Source organism: Trachemys scripta, chromosome 10 (assembly GCF_013100865.1).
Source record: "Trachemys scripta elegans isolate TJP31775 chromosome 10, CAS_Tse_1.0, whole genome shotgun sequence".
Taxonomy (NCBI): Eukaryota; Metazoa; Chordata; order Testudines; family Emydidae; genus Trachemys; species Trachemys scripta.
The window spans coordinates 1,894,652-1,915,947 of record NC_048307.1 but is presented as its reverse complement, the minus strand read 5'-3'; the positions used below and the strand labels follow the sequence as shown (position 1 = coordinate 1,915,947).

Below are 21,296 nucleotides of genomic sequence, written 5' to 3'. Positions count from 1 at the left end.
CGACCGCCCGCCCGCTTCCCTGCCCGGCCCCGGCCCCGGCCCCCGCCGAGCCCGGGCACGTCCCGAGGGGCCCCGAGTGCGGGGAGCAGACGGGCCTCAGAGGCCGCGCGACGCGACGCGACCCGCCGCCGCCACCGCAGCTCCCGGAGCGCCTCAGCCCCCCATCGCCGGCTGCGCTACGACAGGCCGGGGCCGGAGCGCGCGCCAGGGGGGAGTGACGACAGCAGGCGGCCGAGCTCGGGTTGGTCGGCGTGGAAGGCGCGGCGCCGATTCTGAGAGGAGATTGGCCAGTCCGTTGTGGGCGGATGTGACGCCTCGGCAAGCTGGGCGAAGATTGGCTGTGTTTGCTGGGGAGGCCGGAAGCGGCGGTACGGAGGCCGAGCGGGGATTGGCTGGGAGGAGGCGGAAGCGGAAGCGGCGGCGGGGAGGCCGGAAGCGGCGGCGCGATGGAGCTGAGCGAGATGCTGTATAACAAGTCCGAGTACATCGAGACGGTGCGGGGCCTAGCGCCGCCCGGGCGGGGGGAGCCGGGACCCTGCCGGGCCTGGAGCCCTGGAGCCGGGCGGGGGGCGGTGAGGGGCCGGCTCTGCCCCTGCGCCCCGGCCGGGGGCGGGGGTCATCCAGCGGCGCGGCCGGGGCGGCCCCTGGCCGTTTGGCAGCAGGTGCTGGGGGCTGCACCGTACGGGGACAGCGCCCGGGGGGGTCCGGCCTGTGGGCCCCGTAGCCCCGTAGCCCGGCTCTGACAGCGGCAGATAATGAACGGGCCAATTATCAAGTGTCCCGTCCCTTGTCCTACAGCCCAGCTTCCGGCAGCCAGAGGGCTGGGGACACCCAGGGCACGGGGTTGTGGCCCTGACCCTCTTGGCAAATAGCCATTGATGGGGCAATTTTTTTAACCTACTTATACTTTTGGCCTCCACAACATCCCCTGGTAACAAGTCCACAGGTTGACTGTGCGTTGTGCGAGGAAGTATTTCCTTTGGTTTGCCTTTTAATTTCAGTTGGCAACCCCTCGTTCTTATATTACGGGAAGGGGTAAATAACACTTGTCTAGTCACTTTGTCAACAGCTCTAGCGTAGCCTTCCTTAGTTCTCTCTTTTGAAGCTGAACAGTCCTACTCACTTTAATCTCGCCTTGTATGGAACCTGTATCCCCTCGTAATTTCTGTTGTCCTTTTCTGTACCTTTTCCAATTTTTATATACACACTTTCTTTCTCTGAGATGGGGCGACCAGGACTGCATGCAGTACTCAAGGTGTGAGCATACCATGGATTAATATAGGGGCATTATGATATTTTCTGTTTTATTAGTTGTCCCTTTTCTAATGATTCCTAACATTGTGTTCACTTTTTTGACTGCTGCTGCACGTTGAACGAATGTTTACAGAGAACTATCCATGATGGCTCCCAAGATCTCTTTCTTGATTGGTAACAGCTAATTTAGAACCCATTCTTTTTTCCAATGTGCATTACTTGGCACTTATCAACATGAATTTCATCTGCCATTTGGTTGCCAAGTCACTCATTTTTTTTTTTTTAAGATTCCTTTGTAACTCTTTGCCGTCAACTTTGGATTTACCTATCTTGAGTAACTTAATATCATTTCCAAATTTTGCCACCTCACTGTTCACCCCCCTTTCCGCATCACTTATGAATATGTTGACAGCACAGGGCTCAGTACAGTTCCTTGGACGATCCTGCTATTTGCCTATTTCCATTGTGAAAACTGATCATTTATTCCTACCCCTTTTTCCTATCGTTTAACCAGTTACTGATCCATGAGAGAACTTTCCCTCGTATTCCATGAATGCTTAGTTTGCTTCATTTCCCACAACTCCCACAGGAGACATGGCCCTGTCTTAAGGAGCATCCAGTCCAAGGGCTGGTCTTGACAGATAGGTAAGGGATGATTGCAGAGCGGACAGGAGGACGTGGGTCCTGGTCTCTGCATCTGAACTAGGTGCACACAGGTTTTGGTGTACAAGGCATCCAGGCAACCCTTGCCTGTGAGAGCTCCCACTCCAGAAGAGCAGGCTGCACTGGGAGGCCCAAAGGAAGGAGTTATCTGAGATTTTAAAAGTCTCTTTTTCGTCTTAGTCGCGTTGTTGTTTTTCCTACTTGCAGGCCTCCAAATCAGGGGGCCTTAGGAGAGAAGAGAATGACGAGGGTGATGGCCTTGCACATCTGTTACGTCTTCCTTGTATTTGTTACATTACAATATTACAGTCTGCGAGCAGAGTCCCAATGGAAGATTTACTGCCAGAAGAAGAGAGTCAATGGAGGACAGTGGACTATTCTGCTGATACGACGTGGATCTTGCCTAAGGATTAACGTCCAGGACTCCTGGAGGCAGCGTTAAAGCATTCTGTTTGCAAACTCTGTGTTATAAAATTCTATAATGAAGGTTCATTATAATAAAGGACGCCACACAATCCACAGATATAAGAAGACTTTTGTATCACAAGGATGTATTTCTGTCACTGATAGTCTCTCTGTCTCTTGGTTTCCCTCAGGCATCTGGCAACAAAGTCAGCAGACAGTCTGTGCTCTGCGGAAGCCAGAACATAGTTCTGAATGGAAAGGTGGGTAATACTAAGTCACGGGTGTACTTCTTGTAAAATTGAACATTTCTGTGGTTTATAGTCAAACTCTCGTGTGATAAATTGTATAATCAACTGCTTGACCACACTTCGGTTTGTTATGAAATATGCTGAAGGCCAAATAACCAATGTCAGTCGGATTAATATGGTACAGGAATAAGGTTCTATACAATACAGTCTCTGAGAAGCCATGCCATGGTGATGTTACATTCATCTTATGCAACTGGTGTGCTCCCCAAATGATACATTGTAGCTGGTATTATTTATATGATGATTTTACAAGTTGTATATATCTTTACATGTCACTAAAGTCTAACCCATCAGATCCATCTCCTGGTTTTCCGTCCCTGCCCATCCTGGATAATAGCTGTTGATGGACCTATATTCCATGAACTTATCTAGTTCTTTTTTGTCCCAGTTCCCTAGTTTGTTGTCCTGTTCCTTCCTTATCTTTGCTTTGGATACTAGCATTCAAGGTACTGGTCCGTAAAGGTACTTCCCTAACTAGTACTAAGACATACAACAAATGTATCTATAGATGTGTGTGGATAATAGATATTATTAATATGAAATATATTTGTTAGCATGTATTAGTCAACACACGGCACATGTAGCTTCCTTGCAAATGAGCTTTATATTTCTAACCCTTTGCCTTTCACATTATTTTTCGCTTCCAGATTTAGTTCCTAGTACTGTGTTCTTCTAGTGCAGTTCTCCTGAATCATCTCTCACACTTATTTTATTGAACACAATTGTCATCCTCTAATATTTTTTTCTGTCAGCTGGGAGGAAGTGTTAACTAATGCTTAGAACAGGATTCATAGATTCCAAGACCAGAAGGGACCACTGTGATCATCTAGTCTGACCTCCTGCATGGCACAGGCCAGAGAACTTCCCCAAAATAATCCCTAGAGCAAAGATTTTAGAATAATATTCAATCATGATTTGAAAAATGTGGCTGATGGAGAATCCACCACGACCCTGGGTAAATTGTTCCAATAGTTCTCACCGTTAAAAATGTACACCTTATTTCAGTCTGAATTTATCTAGCTTCAACTTCTAGCTGTTGGATCAATTGCAGTATTGGGATCCAAAATCTCTGCACCGCTGTGTAGCCTTTGGGCAAGCTGCCTAACCTTTCTGTGCCTCAACCTGACTACTGGGGGAGTGGAGATAAGAACTGACCCCTTTGTATGGTGTCTTGAGGCTTCACTAATTTGGCTTGGGATGCTCTCATGAAAGGGACTTTAGCAGTGAATCTGCATTTTCTGTTCTCGTTCATGTGGTTTGCTCTGTAGGGCCACAATTCATATAATATGTGCTAGTGACAAAAGTTGGTGATCCTTGGGCCCAACGGAGCCCTGCTGTAAATATAATTTAATTGAAGTTACGCTAGAGATCCGTGTGGCCCTACATAGTATAATAAAGCTTACTGAAAACATTGGCAGAACTTGAACTCGTTTGGCTCTCTTTCTCTTGTTACCTAGACGATAGTTATGAATGATTGTATTATTCGTGGTGATCTGGCAAACGTAAGAGTTGGACGCCACTGCGTTGTGAAAAGCCGCAGTGTCATCAGGCCGCCTTTCAAGAAATTCAGCAAGGGGTAGGAGTTTCTATTTCTTCTGTGCTATGCTGTGAGGCTTGTTAAACTGAAAGGTGAACTTAGAAGCTTTGGATTTGCTAAGAGTTGAACTCAGGGGACTGTTTCTGTTGCTACAGTTTTGCATAAATCCTCCTAAATCAGCATTTTCTCCTATTCCCTGCTCTGCTTTGTGGGTCAGTATCCTATCAAATTGCAGCATGGAAGTCACTAGACTGAACTCAGAGACGTAGGTGAAGGAGAGGCTGACCTATTTATTTTAAATGTACGTATTTGCAATCTTTAAGTCTAAATATATTTTGCTAGCGGTTAGGATTCTTAAACAATTCTGTTTAAACTCTTCAGTTCACCTTTTAAAAATACTTGGGCAATGGGAAACACTTACTCCTTTTCTAAGTCCTGAATGCAGCCTGGGACTAGCACATACTCTTCCAATGCACCTCAGCCAGATCTAACTATATTACTACCATATTTTAATAATGTCTATAAAGGGAGAGTCTTGCATTGTACAATAGATCTCTGGTACTGGAGATAACTGGGCTGGAATATTATTATTTGTAGGGTCTATTTATTTGTCCCTTGGTGTCTGTGGTTATTTAACATGCATGGAAAAACATCCCCAAACTAATCCATCAGGCTACTATACTTCCTTCTTTCAAGACCAGCCTCTGCCCAGGATGCAGTCTGTAAGAAATATCTGTAAGATGCCTATAGGAAATCAGCCAGTTAATGGTGGCTAGGTTGTAGAGCAGTTGAGGATACCAAGTGGTTGCTTATTTGTAACAGAAGACGTGTATGTTCGTATGTTACTTGTCATGTGTGGCCCAATCCTGCACTGAGAGGGGGACCAGGGATCCCTGCACTCACCTGAAGCCCCATTGGAGTCAGTTGGGCCCATCTGACTGCAGTATTGCTCGGTCCAGGGCTTTAGATACTATTTTCCAGCCATAGTCTCCGAGGGTTGAGGAATTTCTAATATAAACGACATGCCTGAAATTAATTTAACTTTAAAATACCCTGTCAGACTTACTTTCTGCATCAAAAGAAGCAAAATGGCACAACCCTTTTTTTCCCCTTTGCAGTTTACCTCTGATGACCCACTAGTATCTAAGATCTTGGCTGAAGCATTGGCACAAGAAATCCCTTATAGATTCCCATGTCTAAATGCACACTCAACCCACTGGCCTTTATTTAAATCTAATCTGAACCTCGAGCTGTCCTTTGGGACCATGTATCGGCTATAGATATTTTGCATTAACCTTCATACCCAGTCGTGGGCTATTATGGCCTTATCAATGTTTATCAGTAGATGGCCCTAAAAGGATTAAAATCACTTAATCGTTCTGAGCTTTCAGACTTCACTGCTTTATTCTTCTCATTCCTGCTTCCCACTGGGGACCCTAATTGAAAATGCTTTAACAGGCAGCTGACCTAAAGCCCCTAAACAGCATGTTAAGCCCAGAAAATGTCAGACTTCATGTGTTCAGTGTCCTAGCTGACTGCTTGGAATTGAAGAGTTAAAATTCAGTATTCCAAAGAGAACAGATTTAATGTTTTTCTCTCCGGTGGAGTTTTAAATACAGACAGTTGCTTCGTTATTTGAGCCCCTTTGTGACAGCTGGAGAGGTACCTCTGCCCTGAAAAGCGTATGGTCTGTGGGGCAGAATCACAAACCAGTTAATGTTAATGCTTTATTCAGCCATAGCCAGCTCTCAACCTCTCCCTGTCCCTCAGGCACAAGAGACACGCAGGAAACAAAGCTGGAGTGCACCAGGTGGTGACAATCTCTGGCCAGCAGCTCAGATGGCATAATTTAGAGCAGCTCTTGGGCTGCTGTTTCAGGCCCCATCCAGTCCCAGGAGCAAAAAGGAGGTTTATAGCCACTTTTTTCCACCTTCCTTCCTCTAAGTGGAGCTTGGACAAACCCAGGGATTCAGACCTTAAATTGTTTTTAAAAACACCATCTTGGTGATATTTTCATATGACCACAGAATCTTCTACTGTGACTGTTACAAGGTGCCTGGTTTGCGAACAGTTGCAGGAGACAATTTAATTCATGAGCAAATGAATGAATACAGTCCATGGCTGTGCCCCTAGGGATGTCCTGCTCGAATATCCTCTGATACTCCAATTCTAGGGCACTTCCTGAGCAGTAAAGTGTCTGGTGCACTAGTAACACAGACCCATTAAAGAGCTGCTAGAGTTAGAAGGCAGCAATACTTGAACTGCTCCAAGTTTGTAACAAGCGAGCTGGAAGGATGGTCCAGTGGTTAGGGCCCTAGCCTAGTACTTGACACCCAGGTTCAATTCCTTGATACACCATAGGCTTCCTGTGTGACCTCCGGCAAGCCACACAGGCTCTCTGTGCCTCAGTTCCCCATCTGTGCAATGGGGAGAATTGCACTGCCCTGCTTGGGGGGATGTTGAGAGGATAAATACATTAAAAGATTGTGAGGTGCTTAGATACTGTGGAGACGAGGGCCAGATGAGCACCTCAGGCAGAATGTCCATGAAGTCTTGGCTGGCAGGACCTACTTATATCCCTGCAGGCTGGTTTGGCTTCTCCTTGTGTCCCCTTCCCCCTCTCTCCCTGCACTAACTCCTATTGCAAAAAGTTAATGGCTATCAGCTGGCCTGGTTTGAAAAGTTGCTTGATCATCCTGTGGAATTAATATGAAATGCACCATTACTGGCCACATCTGTCTTGGCTCCAGGCCCCGCCTTTGGCAAGCTGGTGAGGGTGGGGACACTTCCATGATTTTGGGTTTAATGCTATTGTGGATTCACCAGTGCTGCAGAGCCTGAACAAATAACCCCTTCTCCTTCTCCAGAGTTGCTTTCTTCCCTCTCCACATTGGTGATCATGTCTTTATAGAAGAAGACTGCGTTGTCAATGCAGCCCAGATCGGCTCCTACGTTCACATAGGCAAGAACTGTGTCATTGTAAGTACGCGGGGTCAGTCTTCTTTCTTTAAACCCCTCAAATACAGTTAAGAACTTGCACGTCCTTTTGCTGGCTCAGAGCGTCAGGGAAATTCCCATCCTTGGGTTAAGAGAGATGGACTAACCTTGGATTGGACCAGAGGTTCCCATACACTGGAACAGATGCTAGCCAGGGGTGGTCTGTATTGCCTTGGATGGTTCCCACTTTGATCGCTCTCCTCATGTCACACCCCCTCCCTCAGCTTGGAGCGTGAAAACTCTTTGGGGGCCAGAGACTGTGCTCTTTTGTATTGAGACTGCTTCTAAAGCGAAGGTGCTGCCAAAACCCTAACTGGTCCTGGTCCCTCAGGCTTCTGGGCCAAATAGAAAGGTGAAGTCTGCTGGATCCCACTCAGGTGTGTATGCGCTCTGCTCTGTGACGGAGCTGGAGATTGGGCTTTGGCGAAGGGCAGAACACACACACTGACTGGGAAACAGCAGGTGCTAGCGGGGTTCTGAAACTGGCCCAGTTAGGTCTGGGAGGCCTTGAATAACAGGCCTAAGGCAAGTGTGGGGTTTGCCTGACCACACCCAAGGGGGTCACTTGTGTAATGGATTATGCGGTTAGTGACACTGTCTTGTTTTAGTTGAGACCAACCTCTGAATTCTACATTTATACCCACTGATAATGCTAGGTCCTGCAGCCTCCTCAGCCGCTTTAGAGGAAGAAAGGCAGCCAGCTGCTAGGAGTTCCGATTAACACGAGGTCTTTCTCATCACAGACATCAAACGCTGCAAAGCCACATTGCCTTCTGCTCCATACGAAATGTGGGGCTGGGGGAGGTGCCAGCATGTACTGCCTGGAAGTGATCAAAGCTAGCTGGGAAGGCAGGAATGAGCCAGTGGCACAAAGAGGGAAGAATGCAATAATGGCTTGATGTTGACAACCAGCAAAAATGGGGGTGGGTGTAATTAAATGAGGTAAAAGGCCCTTTCTGAGGCCTGTAACCTTATTACCTGAGACACCTTCAGTTTCTTCTCTCCAAGAGTAGCTGGTGGAGGCAGGAGAGGCCCCAAGGGCTCCTTTTTCAGAGCCCGTGTCCAGGGGTATCTCTCTCCCTCCCACAAGGCAAACCAGGCTGGAAGACATTAGAAAAGCCTCATGAAGGAACTTGCATACAATGGCATTGTGAGGCCTCTCTAGCGCCTATCTGCCTGTAATGAATGGCCAACAAATGACTCCCATTAGAAATGGCTTTCTGTATCAGTTGGCAGTTTATCATCAAGATTAATGTGTAGTTTGCTGTATCATCATTCAGCTAAATGAATGTATGGAGCATTAATTGCTAATCGTTTCAGACAGGCTGCCAAGCGTCTTTGAACAGGGTGACTCTTTCAAAAAGGTTAATGTCCTGAGTTGCATTAAATATTGCAGCAATTTGAGTCTAATCGCTGTTACCTGTTTCAAAGACATGCTTGTTCTTTTCAAACATTGTGTTTACACAAAGCAAGACAAGTGGACGGTCCTATTAATTGCTATTTGTTTCTGGGCTTTGTCTGCCTCTTTAAGCCAAATAAAAGCAGTTGGGTTATCAAGCATGTGTTAGGAATTGCTGATGTCAGGGTATCCAGAGGAGAGAGTGCTTTTCACAGAGGTACAAGTGGAGCTCAGCACAGGTATAGATAATGCCATACAGTCAAGGTTATTGACTACTGCAATGGGGAATATTTTGCCCGGTTACTACATGGTTAGGACTACCAATTCCGACCTGAATATCTACTTACCAGAAGTGACTTGTTTTAATATGCAAATCCCTACTGTGCATTTATGAGGAACACACAGATTTTTCCACACAGAAGACCATCTCTGCTAGTATGTGTTGATCTGTAAAACATTAAAGTTTGCAATGTATGTTAATGCACAAAAAGTTATTGTTGGCCAAAGTTACATAAAACATTTTTATACCTGCTCGGAGTGTATGGAAGCAAAGAGAGAGACTAGTAACTGTAGTGAGTGCACTAATGATTTCTAGACAGCCAGCATGGCACTAAGGGCTTATCTATACTAGAACAGTTTTGCTGCTTTAATTATGCTGATATAATTTAAAGGGCATTTGCTGTTTTGTGTGGATGGAGTATAAGGGCAACATATCAGGATAGCTGATTTTGCTTCCCAAAGCAGAAATAAGCTATACCAGTATAAGGTAGCTTTATCCAGTATAACTGCATCCATACTAGGGCTATACCAGGACAACTACTGGTAAAAAATCACACCCCTAACCAACATAGTTATGCTGGTGTAACTTCTAGTATAGACCAGGCCTAATAGTGAAATCAGCAATCCGAGCTGAGAGGAGGAGAACCCTGGGCTGCAGGCAGACATCTTGCTTCTTACAAACAGCCCTCGCAACGGCTTTGACCAATCAAGAGCAGTCAGACTCACTCCTGAATATCAGAGACATGAGTAGGAATAAGACAAAGTGTGTTGTTGTTGTTGTTGTTATACAATCAAACGGAATCCGGTCTTTGTTTTAGGGTCGTAGGTGTGTTTTGAAAGACTGCTGCAAAATTCTAGCCAACACAGTTCTACCCCCTGAAACCGTGGTCCCGCCTTTTACAGTCTTTTCAGGCTGTCCAGGTAAAGTCCATTTAATTTTACTTCCAGTATAAATTCAGCTAACTTATATCCTGATATTTAAAAGAAATACAACACATTGATGTGGAGAAGACCAGGTAGGCTCCTTGATTGCACTGTCTTATAGTAAGAGAGGGGAAGGAAGTGCTCAGCTAAATGAAAAGTAACAATTCTAACCAGTGGAACTCACTGTCTCAGGATATTATTGGGACAGGAGCTTAGTATGAGTAAGCATAGCATCTGCACATTCAGCAGCAAGGCTAATACAGCTAGGGCCTGTCAGTCTGATTGCCAGCTTGGACCATTCTTAGTTACAGAATCACTATCCATCAGAGCTCAGAATCAGCAAGGTGGCCTATCAAGCATCCAGCATTCCACAGGCAGGTCTGCTTTGGCATCAAGAAAGAGTCTCCTCTTCTCTCCCATATGCTCTGGATTTGTAGGTGCCTCCATAAACACAGCTGGAGAGAATTCTGTTAGACCACTGTGCATGTACTACATACATGGGCAGATGCTCCAAACTAAAGCCTGTGAATGCTCCTGTTAGACTACCCCTCTGTGCTGTTACAGAGCCCACCCCAACAGCACTGCTGACCATCCCGGAGGTGTAAATGTTCCAGTCATTTGGAAACAGCCGTGGTGGAAAGGTCAATGTAACCTTTGTTCCCTTGGTTACCAGCCTTTCTTTAGGAAAGAGCTTTCATGACCCTTGTTTATCGAGGGTGGGTGTAAGCCATGAAGGGATCTAGCCGGAGACAGACTGCCTTACTACAGCTCATGGGGAAGCCACACTTTTGTGTTGATCTACATGAGAGCAGTGTCCCTACACAAGCCCATCGGTTGCTGTTTAACCTGCAGTATATAGAGCATAAATACTAGAGGAGAAGCTGAATAAAACTCTCCCAGGCTCATTGCTTCCCAAGAGAACACGTGCACTCATGCTCTTCTTGGTTTTTCAGGGCTCTTCTCTGGAGAACTCCCAGAGTGCACCCAAGAGCTGATGATGGATGTTACAAAGAGCTATTACCAGAAGTTCTTGCCACTTACTCAGGTCTAGTAGCCTATTTACTGTGTTTCAGAGAAGTAAAGGCACTACAGGGAGCTTTGGGGAGGGGAGGGATGTTTAGTGAGCTCTGCTGTTTGGAGTGGCATGTCCTCGCTCTGTGCTATTAACACTACAGCTCCAGCAAGCAGAACCTTGTGAAAAGTTGCTGTGTCTTGTTTAAACTTTGTATATTTCCTCAGATGTATTTCGTTCCATACTGTCTGTGAGGTGCGCCAGTAAATGTTTTGGGGTTGGAGTGCAGTTACAATTCCCGCTAGACTAATGCATCCTGCTGCTGTTGAGAAATGAGGCAGGACCCCACTGTAAATACTTCCTAGCCAAAGTGAATTGCACACATCTGTTCTGTTCAGCCTGACAGTGCGTCTGACTGTTAGAAATAACCTTCGCTCTTGAACAGAGAGGCTGTGTGGCCAACATCCTCATTAAGAGTGACTACCGTAAATCCTTACTAAGAGCCAGGATTGTCCTTCATCTTCCCTGTAGCCCATGGACCGAGCTTCTCTCCCACACTAAGAACAGAACATCATCTGCCTCCCTTAGCTCGCTTCAAAGCTTTCAGTAGCCTAGCTTCCCTGACACCTACCCCACAGGCCTATGGGCAGAGTCTGGGCTTTCTCTGTCCTGTCTGAAGGGAAACGTGTCACCATCTGGTTACTTCTAGCAGTAGAGACATTTACCTCCACTAATCCCAAATGCCTTGCAGGGTTAGTTTTCATGGCTGATGCCCGTTTTTCTTCAGAGCATCATGCAGCTCAGAGTTAGCTGGGATTTTGGAAAGAGGATGCCCTCTGCGGCACTGAATTATCTGGAACCAAAAGTGGGGGAGTGTGGCATTTGTCCAGGGCTGCAGTGCTGCATGGGGCACAGCCTGTTGGCAGCTCATACTTGCGGTGTAAAACTGTAACATGAAAAAATCAAAAATCCCTAGAAAAAGTAGGGAGTGGCATTTTGGGCACTGTTCAGACGCTGGGCATAATTCTTATGGAGGTAGCCTGTGTGCCTAACTCACATGAGGCTACAAACTCCACACACCTGACTCCTGTAGGGTGGGCCCTGCCAAGGATGAACAGAGTCTCCTTTTGTTAGATTGTATTCAAACTTAACATTACCCCTTCCCTGCTGACCGTGGGGGCCTCTGTGCGGTCTCCTGCACTGACTGGGAAGCCAGGATGCATGGCAATAGTGTTGTAGGCATGTGGTGGTGAGAATAGCAGCCAAGGGCCTTTAGCTGTTTTGTATCACGTAGGGCTCTGATACACATTAACTAACTAGCAGCTATATAAATACTGCCTGTGTTGTAACTACGGTTAATCAAATGTAACACCACTGTCTGGGTTGTTTGTTTTTTACTGTACATAAATTAAAAGCCTCTTATATGGGTCAAGTGACTTGAAAGTTGTAACTTTCCAAATCAAATTGCTCTGTAAAGCAGAGTAAGCGTTCTGCCAAGGGCACCGAGTTCCTGCGGTGTTGATGGACTCATGCCACATTCTATTGTTCAGAGAGAGGCACTGGAGCTATTACCAGGCATTAAAGAGCCTCTTGCATCACCAGAAACAGAGTAACTTGTGCTGTTGCTGTCTGTTTCACCTGTTTACCTAGAAACAGAAAAATAAAATTCTAGGGCCATTGACAGGGAAACTGTCCTGAAAAACTCTAATAAACACTTACCGACCTTGTACAAAACTGTCCGCTCAGCTTTAATGTTATAACAGGCCCCAGCCAAAAAATACTATTAGCTCCAGCCAGGTAGAGAACGGAAGGTGGGTATAAACGATTGCATGAAGGTAAGAACTCTCCAATTTTGCCAAGTACAATTAAGAGGCAGATAGAGGCAATGGCATCCTCTAAAAACTGGAATTCCAGCCCTAGTGAGGAAAATAGAAAGGAACATAAACTCTGGCAAATCAAGTATAATTAAGCAGGTCAAAAAAGAATTTGAAAAGCAACTAGCAAAAGACTAACAGCAAATTTTTTTAACTATATCAGAAGCAGGAGGCCTGTCAAACAATCAGTGGGGCCACTGGAAGCTTGAAGTGCTAAAGGAGCACTCAGGGAAGACAAGGCCAGTGCGGAGAAGCTAAATGAATTCTTTGAATCGGTCTTCACTGCAGAGGATGTGAGGGAGATTCCCACACTTGAGCCATTCCTTTTTAGATGACAAATCTGAGAAATTTTCCCTGATTGAGGTGTCAGTAGCTGGGTTTTTGGAACAAATTGATTAATTAAACAGTAATAGGTCTGAAGGAACTCGTATGTGAAATTGCAAAACTACTAACTGTGGCATGTAACCTATTGCTTCAATCAGCCTCTGTACCAGGTAACTAGAGGAGAACTAATGTGACTCTGATTTTTAAAAAAGGCTTCCGAGATAATCCTGGCAATTGCAGGCTGACTTCAGTACCAGGCAAATTGGTTGAAACTCTGGTAAAGAACAGAATTATCAAACACAGGGATGGACATGATGTGTTGAGGGGAAAGTCAACACAGCTTTTGTAAAGGGAAATCACGCCTCACCAATCTACTAGAATTCTTTGAGGTTGTCAACATGCATGTGAATAAGAGTGATACAGTGTACATGGATTGTCAGAAAGTCTTTGACAAGGTCCCTTACCAAAAGCTCTTAAGCAAAATGAGCAGTCGTGGGATAAGAGGGGAAAGTGGCCTCATGGATCAGTAACTGGTTACAAAATAGGAAACAAAGGGTAGAATAAATGGAGTTTTCAGAATGGAGAGAGGTAAATAGCAGGGTCCCTCAAGGATCTGTGCTGGGACCTGTGCTGTTCAACATATTCATAAATAATCTGGCAGAAGGGTTTCAGAGTGGTAGTTGTGTTAGTCTGTATCAGCAGAAGGGGTACACAGCGAGGTGGCAAAGTTTGCAGATGATACAAAATTACTCAAGATAATTAAATCCAAAGCTGTGAAGAGTTACAAAGGGATCTCTGAAAATTGGGTTATTGGGCAACAAAATGGCAGGTGAAATTCAGTTTTCAGTGCAAAGTAATGCCCATTGGAAAAAAATAATCCCAGCTAGACATTCAAAATGATGGGGACTAAATTATCTGTTACCACTCAAGAAAAATTTTGGAGTCCTCAGGGTTAGTTCTCTGTAAACATTTGCAGCAGCGGTCAAAAAAACTAACAGAATGCTAGGAACCATTAGGAAAGAGATAAAACAGAAATTATATAATCCCACTACATAAATCCATAGTATGTCCACACCTTGAGTACTGTATGCAGTTCTAGTCAACCCATTTCAAAAATGATGTATTAAAATTAGAAAAATGTACAGAAAAGGTCAACAAAAATGATTAGGGGTATGGACCAACTTCCATTGGCGGAGAGATTAAAGACGACAAGACTTCATCTTAAAGAAAATAAGATGACTGAGGGAGGGATATCATAGAGGTCTATAAATCCTAAATGGTGTGGAGAAAGTGAATAGGGAAGTGTTATTTACCCCTTCACACAACACAAGAACAAGGGGTCACCCACTAAAATTAATAGCAGCAGGTTTAAAACAAACATAAGGAAGTACTACTTCACAGAACACACAGTCAACCTGTGGAACTCATTGCCAGGGGATGTTGTGAAGGCCAAAAGTATAACTGGGTTCAAAAAAGAATTAAAGAAGTCCATGGAGGTTAGGTCCATCAACGGCTATAGCCAAGATGGTCAGGGATGCAACCCTGTGCTCTAGGTGTCCGTAAACCTCCAAACTGGGACTGGACAACAGGGTATGGATCAATTGATAAATTGCCCTGTTCTGTTCATGCCCTCTAAAGCCCCTGGCACTGGCCACTGTCAGCAGACAGGATACTGGGCTAGATGGACCCATTGGTCTGATGCAATATGGCTGTTTTTATATTCTTAATCCCTTGGAGTTAATTGAAAAGTCACACTCTTAAGAAAACCAAGTGCAGTGGGAAGCCTTGCCGCAAAATGAGCCCCACTGACATGCAGTGAGTTTCAGGTTTGAAGAGGTGATGCAAATTGCCCACTTTAAGGGTGGGAGGAATTAAAGCTAAAGAGTAGGGAAATAAAGAAGAGCCCTGCTAATAGAAGGGGAGGGGAGAGATTGTTTCTGAAACAGGCAGCCAGCCACAACTGTAGCCCACAGTTATCCTTAATAGGAAAGGAATGTGTAGGCTATGGCCATCTCCCAGCTTGCCGTATTCCAGCTGGAACTGTGGTAGTCCCGTCTCTTAAGAGCTGGGGTGTCTATCCTCATGTGTTATCCTAATTCCAATTTGGTAAGTGCATTCTGCCTACATCAATTATCCCTGTAATGTTAGTTGGATACAGCATCCTTTGGTTCCTGTCATACTGAGGTGCACTGGTAAACGGCCATGTTCCACCTGCCCCCACCCTGAGCTGATGGTATTCAGCGACAGGTGAAACGATATCTACAGCTATCTGCAATAGCCCTGCAGCACGAGACTTTCTTACCCTGATTATCATTACTAGAAATGAGAGTCCTGAGGGTCCCCAGCCCATTTTAAAATCCAGCCAGTTCCTCTCTCCAGCCCTGAAGTGTAGGCATCCCCAACCCTCTGCAATAGTTCTATTCTTGCTGCCTCAAGCACTTGGAAATGCCCCTGTTTTCTTCTGACACTATAATTTTCTAGGAGGGTGGGATTCCTTTTCCACCTGCTCCTCAGCCCAACCAACGCTGGCAGGCCCCCTGAGATCTGATTTTACATGAGAGCTAAAATGACACAGGGTTGGTGTAGTGGCTGTTGGGTCAAAGAATCCTAGAATATCAGGGTTGGAAGGGACCTCAGGAGGTCATCTAGTCCAACCCCCTGCTCAAAGCAGGACCTAATCCCAACTAAATCATCCCAGCCAGGGCTTTGTCAAGCCTGACTTTAAAAACCTCTAAGGAAGGAGATTCCACCACCTCCCTAGGTAACCCATTCCAGTGCTTCACCACCTTCCTAGTGAAAAAGTTTTTCCTAATATCCAACCTAAACCTCCCCCACTGCAACTTGAGACCATTACTCCTTGTTCTGTCATCTGGTACCACTGAGAACAGTCTAGACCCATCCTCTTTGGAACCCCCCTTTAGGTAGTTGAAAGCAGCTATCAAATCCCACCTCATTCTTCTCTTCTGCAGACTAAACAATCCCAGTTCCCTCAGCCTCTCCTCATAAGTCATGTGCCCCAGCCCCCTAATCATTTTTGTTGCCCTCCGCTGATCCTCCAGTGCTGTGGTCCTATTAAGCCCTGTCTACACTGGGCTTCAAAAAGAGAATGCTTTTGGTTTAAAAAGATACATTCCAGGGGTATCTTAATACTTGGTTCTGTATTGGCGAACCAGATCCATTCAGTGGGTGCAACTATATTTAAGTAGAGTTTAAGACAGGGATTCTCAAACTGGGGGCCAGAACCCATCAGGGGGGGTCGCAAGGTTATTACATGGGGGGGTCGTGAGCTGTCGACCTCCACTTCAAACCCTGCTTGCCTCCAGAATTTATAATGGTGTTAAATCTATTTAAAAGGGTGTTTAATGTATTGGGGGGGTCGCACTCAGAGGCTTGCAATGTGAAAGGGGTCACCAGTAAAAAAGTGTGAGACCCACTGGTTTAAGAAACCCTGTGAAACTGGGCCTGGAGCCAGATGTCGCTGGAGGCTTAAAGAGCTTTACTGTACATTTCTCCTTTGAGTCACCTTGCCTGGGTTTAGTGTGATGAAAAGGTGACAATGGGCCAGGGCCTGCTGCCTTTTCACCTGAGCAGAGCAAGTATTAAGTCAGATGTTCTTTGCATGGGAGGACATTGTGTCCTGTTGCTAAGTGAGCTTAACCGCTGAAAGGATTTGCTCCTCCAGTCTCTTCCCCTCATGGCCTCTCCATCGAGAAGCAAGAGCTATGTACTCTGCAGATGCCATGGTACAGGCACATAGATTGACGCCTGGAAGATCACATGCCCAGACACACTTAAACTACTGAGCTTCTTGCATGATCACCTGGAGGTTAGACACTGAGTAGTTGCAGTAACATGTTAAGTCACATTGCAGAGTGGCACCCAGGCTACCAACCATCGCTTTGCGGACTGACCAAGGCAGCTCCGTGCTTGGCAAGAAGGGTCCAGCTCTATGCGTGTTACCATGATGTCCATTTCAGAGTTTCAACACCACACAGGGCATTTCACAAGGATTTCTTGATTGGTGACCACCCCTGGGCATCGTGAAGTTAGGGAAGGAAGACTAAATAAAGGGGAAAGCCCCTTTGGAAGATGGGAGCTACTTTTGGGGGGTGGAATTAAGGGGGTGTTGTCAAAAGCCATTTGGATGAGCTATGGATCTGCCATGCTTCCCCACACCCCTGGATGGAGCTGCCTGGTGCTGTGGTGTGTGAGCACAGCTGTCCAGCTTGGGGCCTGCAGTTCCAGGCACGTGTCCGCGTAGAATCGCTGTTACCATACTGAGCTGCCACACTGCTGCCGCAATGACCATCTGTTTTGTTGTCTTTGTTAAGGTGGCCTCTGTCAGGGCCTAAAGACCAAGTCACCAGCGAAGACCTCACAAACGCAGCCCTGTTAAAATCCCCTAGATCTGGCCCTTTTAACCTCCGTCCTCCGGAGCATCGCTCTGTCCGGGCTCGTCTCTGAACCTCTGCCTGCTGGCTAGCTGCACTGGCTGGAATGATGAAGTGTCCCTAGGTTGGTGCCTGCCACCACTGCCTCCTGGGAGTTGTCGTTTCCTGATGTCTACCATTAGCCTGATACAGGAGAATGAACCACAACTTCCAAGAGGAGGCTTTGCTGCACAGATCTGGAGCAAACGGCCGCAGTGGAGCTAGTTGGCTTTGGGGGCAATGGAGACTCTGCTACTGGATTCCTCTGATCAGGAACCTTTTAAAAACATTCTCGCTTGCTGAAACAATAAACCGACCCTGCATTCTGCCACCATCCTGCTTTGTGAGCCATGAATGCCCTGCCCTTGACGGGACCGGGCTGCTGGCAGCATTACACCATGCTCGCCTGCTTTGTTTGAAATATAAACAGTGCTCAGAAATGTAACAAAATCAGAGCTCTAGGAAGCTGCCTTCTCCCAGCCTGTGCTTCCAGGATAGCTGGGGTCAGCCACAAAAGAGATTTCACTATCACGCCAAGCCTCACGATCACCGTGTAACTGCTGGTTATCATGGGGCCCTGCCACGAGACGGAATGGGCCCCAGGAGCATTGCTGGAGGTCAGACCAGCTCTACAAAGACAGGAGCCCAGCCCAGGCTGGGGATTTCTTGGAACTAGGTGAGCCATTGGCTGCAATATTAGTGACCTGCAGGGCTTAGTGTTGGCTCCTAACATGTGTCCAGCTCTCCAGTTTTGGATGAGCCATGAACTCTCAAGTCCCTTCTAGAAAAGATCTTAATGCCTCTAGCTTGAGGTACCAGTTAGCCAGTATTTATTTAAACTTGGCAGCAGCGTCTCCTGGGAGGGGCTGGCTAACTGCTTACAAAGGTGCCTTGTACCAGCTGGGGCTGTATTTTGAGTCATCCTCACACTCCTGGGGTTAAATGAAGCTGGTTCGGTTAATGGGGAGGGGAAGCCAGGGCAGGGATATTGGTAAATTAACATATAAAACCCTGTTTACAGTTCATGCGAGCTGTTAGCAGTGAGCGGAGCCAAAGGACAGAGTGCCATCCGGCTCCCTCACTAATTCAAATGCAAAGGAAGGTTGGTTTGTTTGCACATGTTGTTTTTAAAAAAGCTCCGCGGCACGCCTGTTCGGGCCTGGCAGCACCCGGCTGGGAAACACTGCCCTGTGAAACACAAACCCTTCAAACTAGAACTCTTCTGAAGGGCTGGCTGGGGTGCCAGATCAGAAACGCACCCAGTGCCCTTGTTACTAACGATATCCGTGTAAATCTGCTACGCTCAGGCCGATAAGAGCCATTATCAAACAGGGCAAAATAAACTATTGCAAAACCCCCAAAAACCAAATGGAAGTTATACTGCGTTGTGTACGTCACTTAGGCAAAGGAAAGCCTCCAACTCCCACCCGATAGCAGGTGCCCTGAGCCTTTCTGACTCAGCAGAAGTGGGTCCTTCATAGTCTGCGGGAGGGGAAAATAGCAGCATCTCCCTGGGAGGGAAATTGAGAGCGTGTTATTTCTCTAGAACCCCTTTTAATGTCACTGGCTTCTGGACCTGAGCTGCCCTCCCCAAATCGGGCCCAACGCCACTAGTCTGTTCCTGAGGCCAGCGAGCACGTTTCGATGGGTTGCTGCCCTGTATGCCAACTGAGCAGGAGCACCAGATGTTCCCCAGCTGCACTGCACACACAAAGCAGGAATCAGGCAGAGGCAGAACAATCCGCATGTGAGAGAACACCGCAATGGCCTTATAATGATAGTTCTACCCAACATCAGGTGGCTTCCAGGGCTGGCTGCGAGCTGGCAAACCGAGCAATTCTGGTCTCGTCTGAAGGTTTCTGCATGCAGAGAACTGGGTTCTCCACCTGAAAACAGGAGCATTTTGAGTCCTGGGGAGAGGGGCGAGAGCAGAAAGAATCACTTGCCTGTCCCAACAAGTGACCCCTTCAGAACACTGTTCTCTGTGGAAATGCCACAGGGCTCCACCCCAAGCTTAGTCCTGGATCTGCACCCCCCACCACTGCAGGGAGAGCGATTGGACATCCAGGGCACTGTCTGTGGGCAGGACTGCTGGCCCAGATGAATCAGCAGGGATCCGATAATAATGCCTTTGACCCTGTACTGGGATCCTTCTTTCCTTTGGTTTTATGCAACCTTCCCTTTGTTTTTTGTTCTGCAGCAGCCAGTCAGTGCCCAACCGCTGCCGCTGCACCTGGTGCAGGTTATGTATTAATATTGGTATCGCTTTAATCTAGAACACAGATACGGTGGCGCAAAGACTATAGTGCTGTGCACCCAGATAACACACCCTTCCGCCCTGAGTAGCCCGGCAGCTAAATGAGACCAGACCAGCTGGCAGGCAGACAGGAATTCCAGCCAGTGGTTATCTCCAGGCCCAGGGTGAGCCAAGGTCTCCTTCGCCCATCTTCTTAGCTACAAGTGCGCCGCAGCTTTCTGTCTGAGCCTCTGTCCATCATATCGCACCGGTCCGAGCTGAACTGTTAGCCCTTCAGTGCAGGGATCTGTCTCTATCCCACACGAACATCTTGGTTAACTTGCATGCAAGGCTCCTCACATGCATTTCCTACCAGTGCAGTCATTGAAAGCCCAGGAAATTGACAGCTAAGCCACAATTCCCTTGCCTTGGCTCCTATCCACCCTAATACCCAGCCACTTCTCCAGCTCCTGACCAACCAACAGAGGGATCCCAGTGCGAATCTCTGCAGCCTGAGCTCTGGGGTCATAGCTGACGTTTCCGTGATACTGGGGAGGGAGGGAGCACAATGCGGGCATAAGGGGAAGGAGAAGCAATAGGATCAAAGCTCAGAGCAGTGGAAGCTGCATGTTTCTATTGGATTAAAATTCAAGGAGGAAGAGAGCTACTAAGAGACATCCCCCAAGGCCCCAACTCCATTGCTGTGTCCTGAGAAGGGCTGGGAGCTCCACACTAGGCCAGAGTCGTTTTGTTCTTTGCCAGTAGCAACGGCGGAATTCAACTATCCCCATACTGACTGGGACATGTCACCTCAGGCCGGGATTCTAGACACCATTAATGGCTGCTTCTTGGAGCAGCCAGTCCTGGAACCCACAAGGGAAGAAGCAATTCTTGATTTAGTCCTAAGTGGTGCACAGGATCTGGTCCAAGAGGTGAATATAGCTCAACTGCTTGGTAATAGTGACCGTAATGTAATTAAACTTAACAGCCGGGGGGGGGAGGGGGAGGAATATCAAAGAAACCCACTGCAGTAGCATTTAACTTCAAAAAAGGGAACAACACAAAAATTAGGTGTCTAGTTTCAATGGAAATTAGAAGGAACAGTCATGAGTGAAAAGCCTGCAGGCTGCTTGGAAACTATTTAAAAACACCATAATAGAGGCGCAAACTAAATGTGTACCACAAATTAAAGAAAACAGCAAGAGGACCAATAAAATGCCACCACGGCTAAAGAGCAAAGTGACAGAGGTGACAAGTTTTAGGTAAGTTCACGGAGAAAACGTCTATCAATGGCTATTAGGCAGGATGGTCAGGGATGCAACCCTACACTTCGGGCGACGGGATGGATCACTGGATGATTACCTGTTCTGTTCATTCCCTGTGAGGCATTGGCCACGGTGAGAAGACAGGACACTGGGCTAGATGGACCATCGGTCTGACCCCTCCTTAGGAGGTGGAATCTCCCCCCCGCCGGCTTTTTCTCTTCTGTTTCTCCTATGTCTGCCGTGGGGATGGCAGGGATTTCAAACTAGACCGTGCCAGGTTGGACACATTGCTCTGATGCAGCCCAAGGCAAAGGCTCCCCTAACCCCTGACTAGGAATTACTGTGGCAGAAGCTTTCTCTGTCCGCTCCTCAGGCCCTGCTCCTGGACT

At 46.9% G+C, this 21,296-nt stretch overlaps 1 protein-coding gene and 1 long non-coding RNA gene across 2 annotated transcripts; one reads left to right on the top strand and one right to left on the bottom strand.

Moving 5' to 3' along the window:
- Positions 1–398: 398 nt before the first annotated feature.
- On the top strand, positions 399–17,740 carry DCTN5 (dynactin subunit 5). The gene is made up of 7 exons (XM_034783664.1): positions 399–494; positions 2,514–2,582; positions 4,088–4,206; positions 7,035–7,146; positions 9,661–9,763; positions 10,720–10,811; positions 17,308–17,740. The coding sequence occupies exons 1-7, from the start codon at positions 447–449 to the stop codon at positions 17,326–17,328; spliced, it is 564 nt and encodes a 187-aa protein (XP_034639555.1). The 5' UTR covers positions 399–446; the 3' UTR covers positions 17,329–17,740.
- On the bottom strand, positions 4,424–9,018 carry LOC117883852. Its single transcript, XR_004647428.1, has 3 exons — positions 8,911–9,018; positions 8,143–8,264; positions 4,424–5,175 (listed from the first exon to the last, which is right to left on the bottom strand). It is a non-coding gene; the product is annotated as an uncharacterized LOC117883852 (long non-coding RNA).
- Positions 17,741–21,296: the final 3,556 nt, after the last annotated feature.

Excerpts from the sequence above, each read along its gene's own strand:
- DCTN5 (XM_034783664.1), top strand. The coding sequence starts at position 447 with ATGGAGCTGAGCGAGATGCTGTATAACAAGTCCGAGTACATCGAGACG. Across the intron at positions 495-2,513 it reads AGTCCGAGTACATCGAGACG|GCATCTGGCAACAAAGTCAG; the intron begins GTGCGGGGCCTA and ends GGTTTCCCTCAG. Across the intron at positions 7,147-9,660 it reads TAGGCAAGAACTGTGTCATT|GGTCGTAGGTGTGTTTTGAA; the intron begins GTAAGTACGCGG and ends TCTTTGTTTTAG.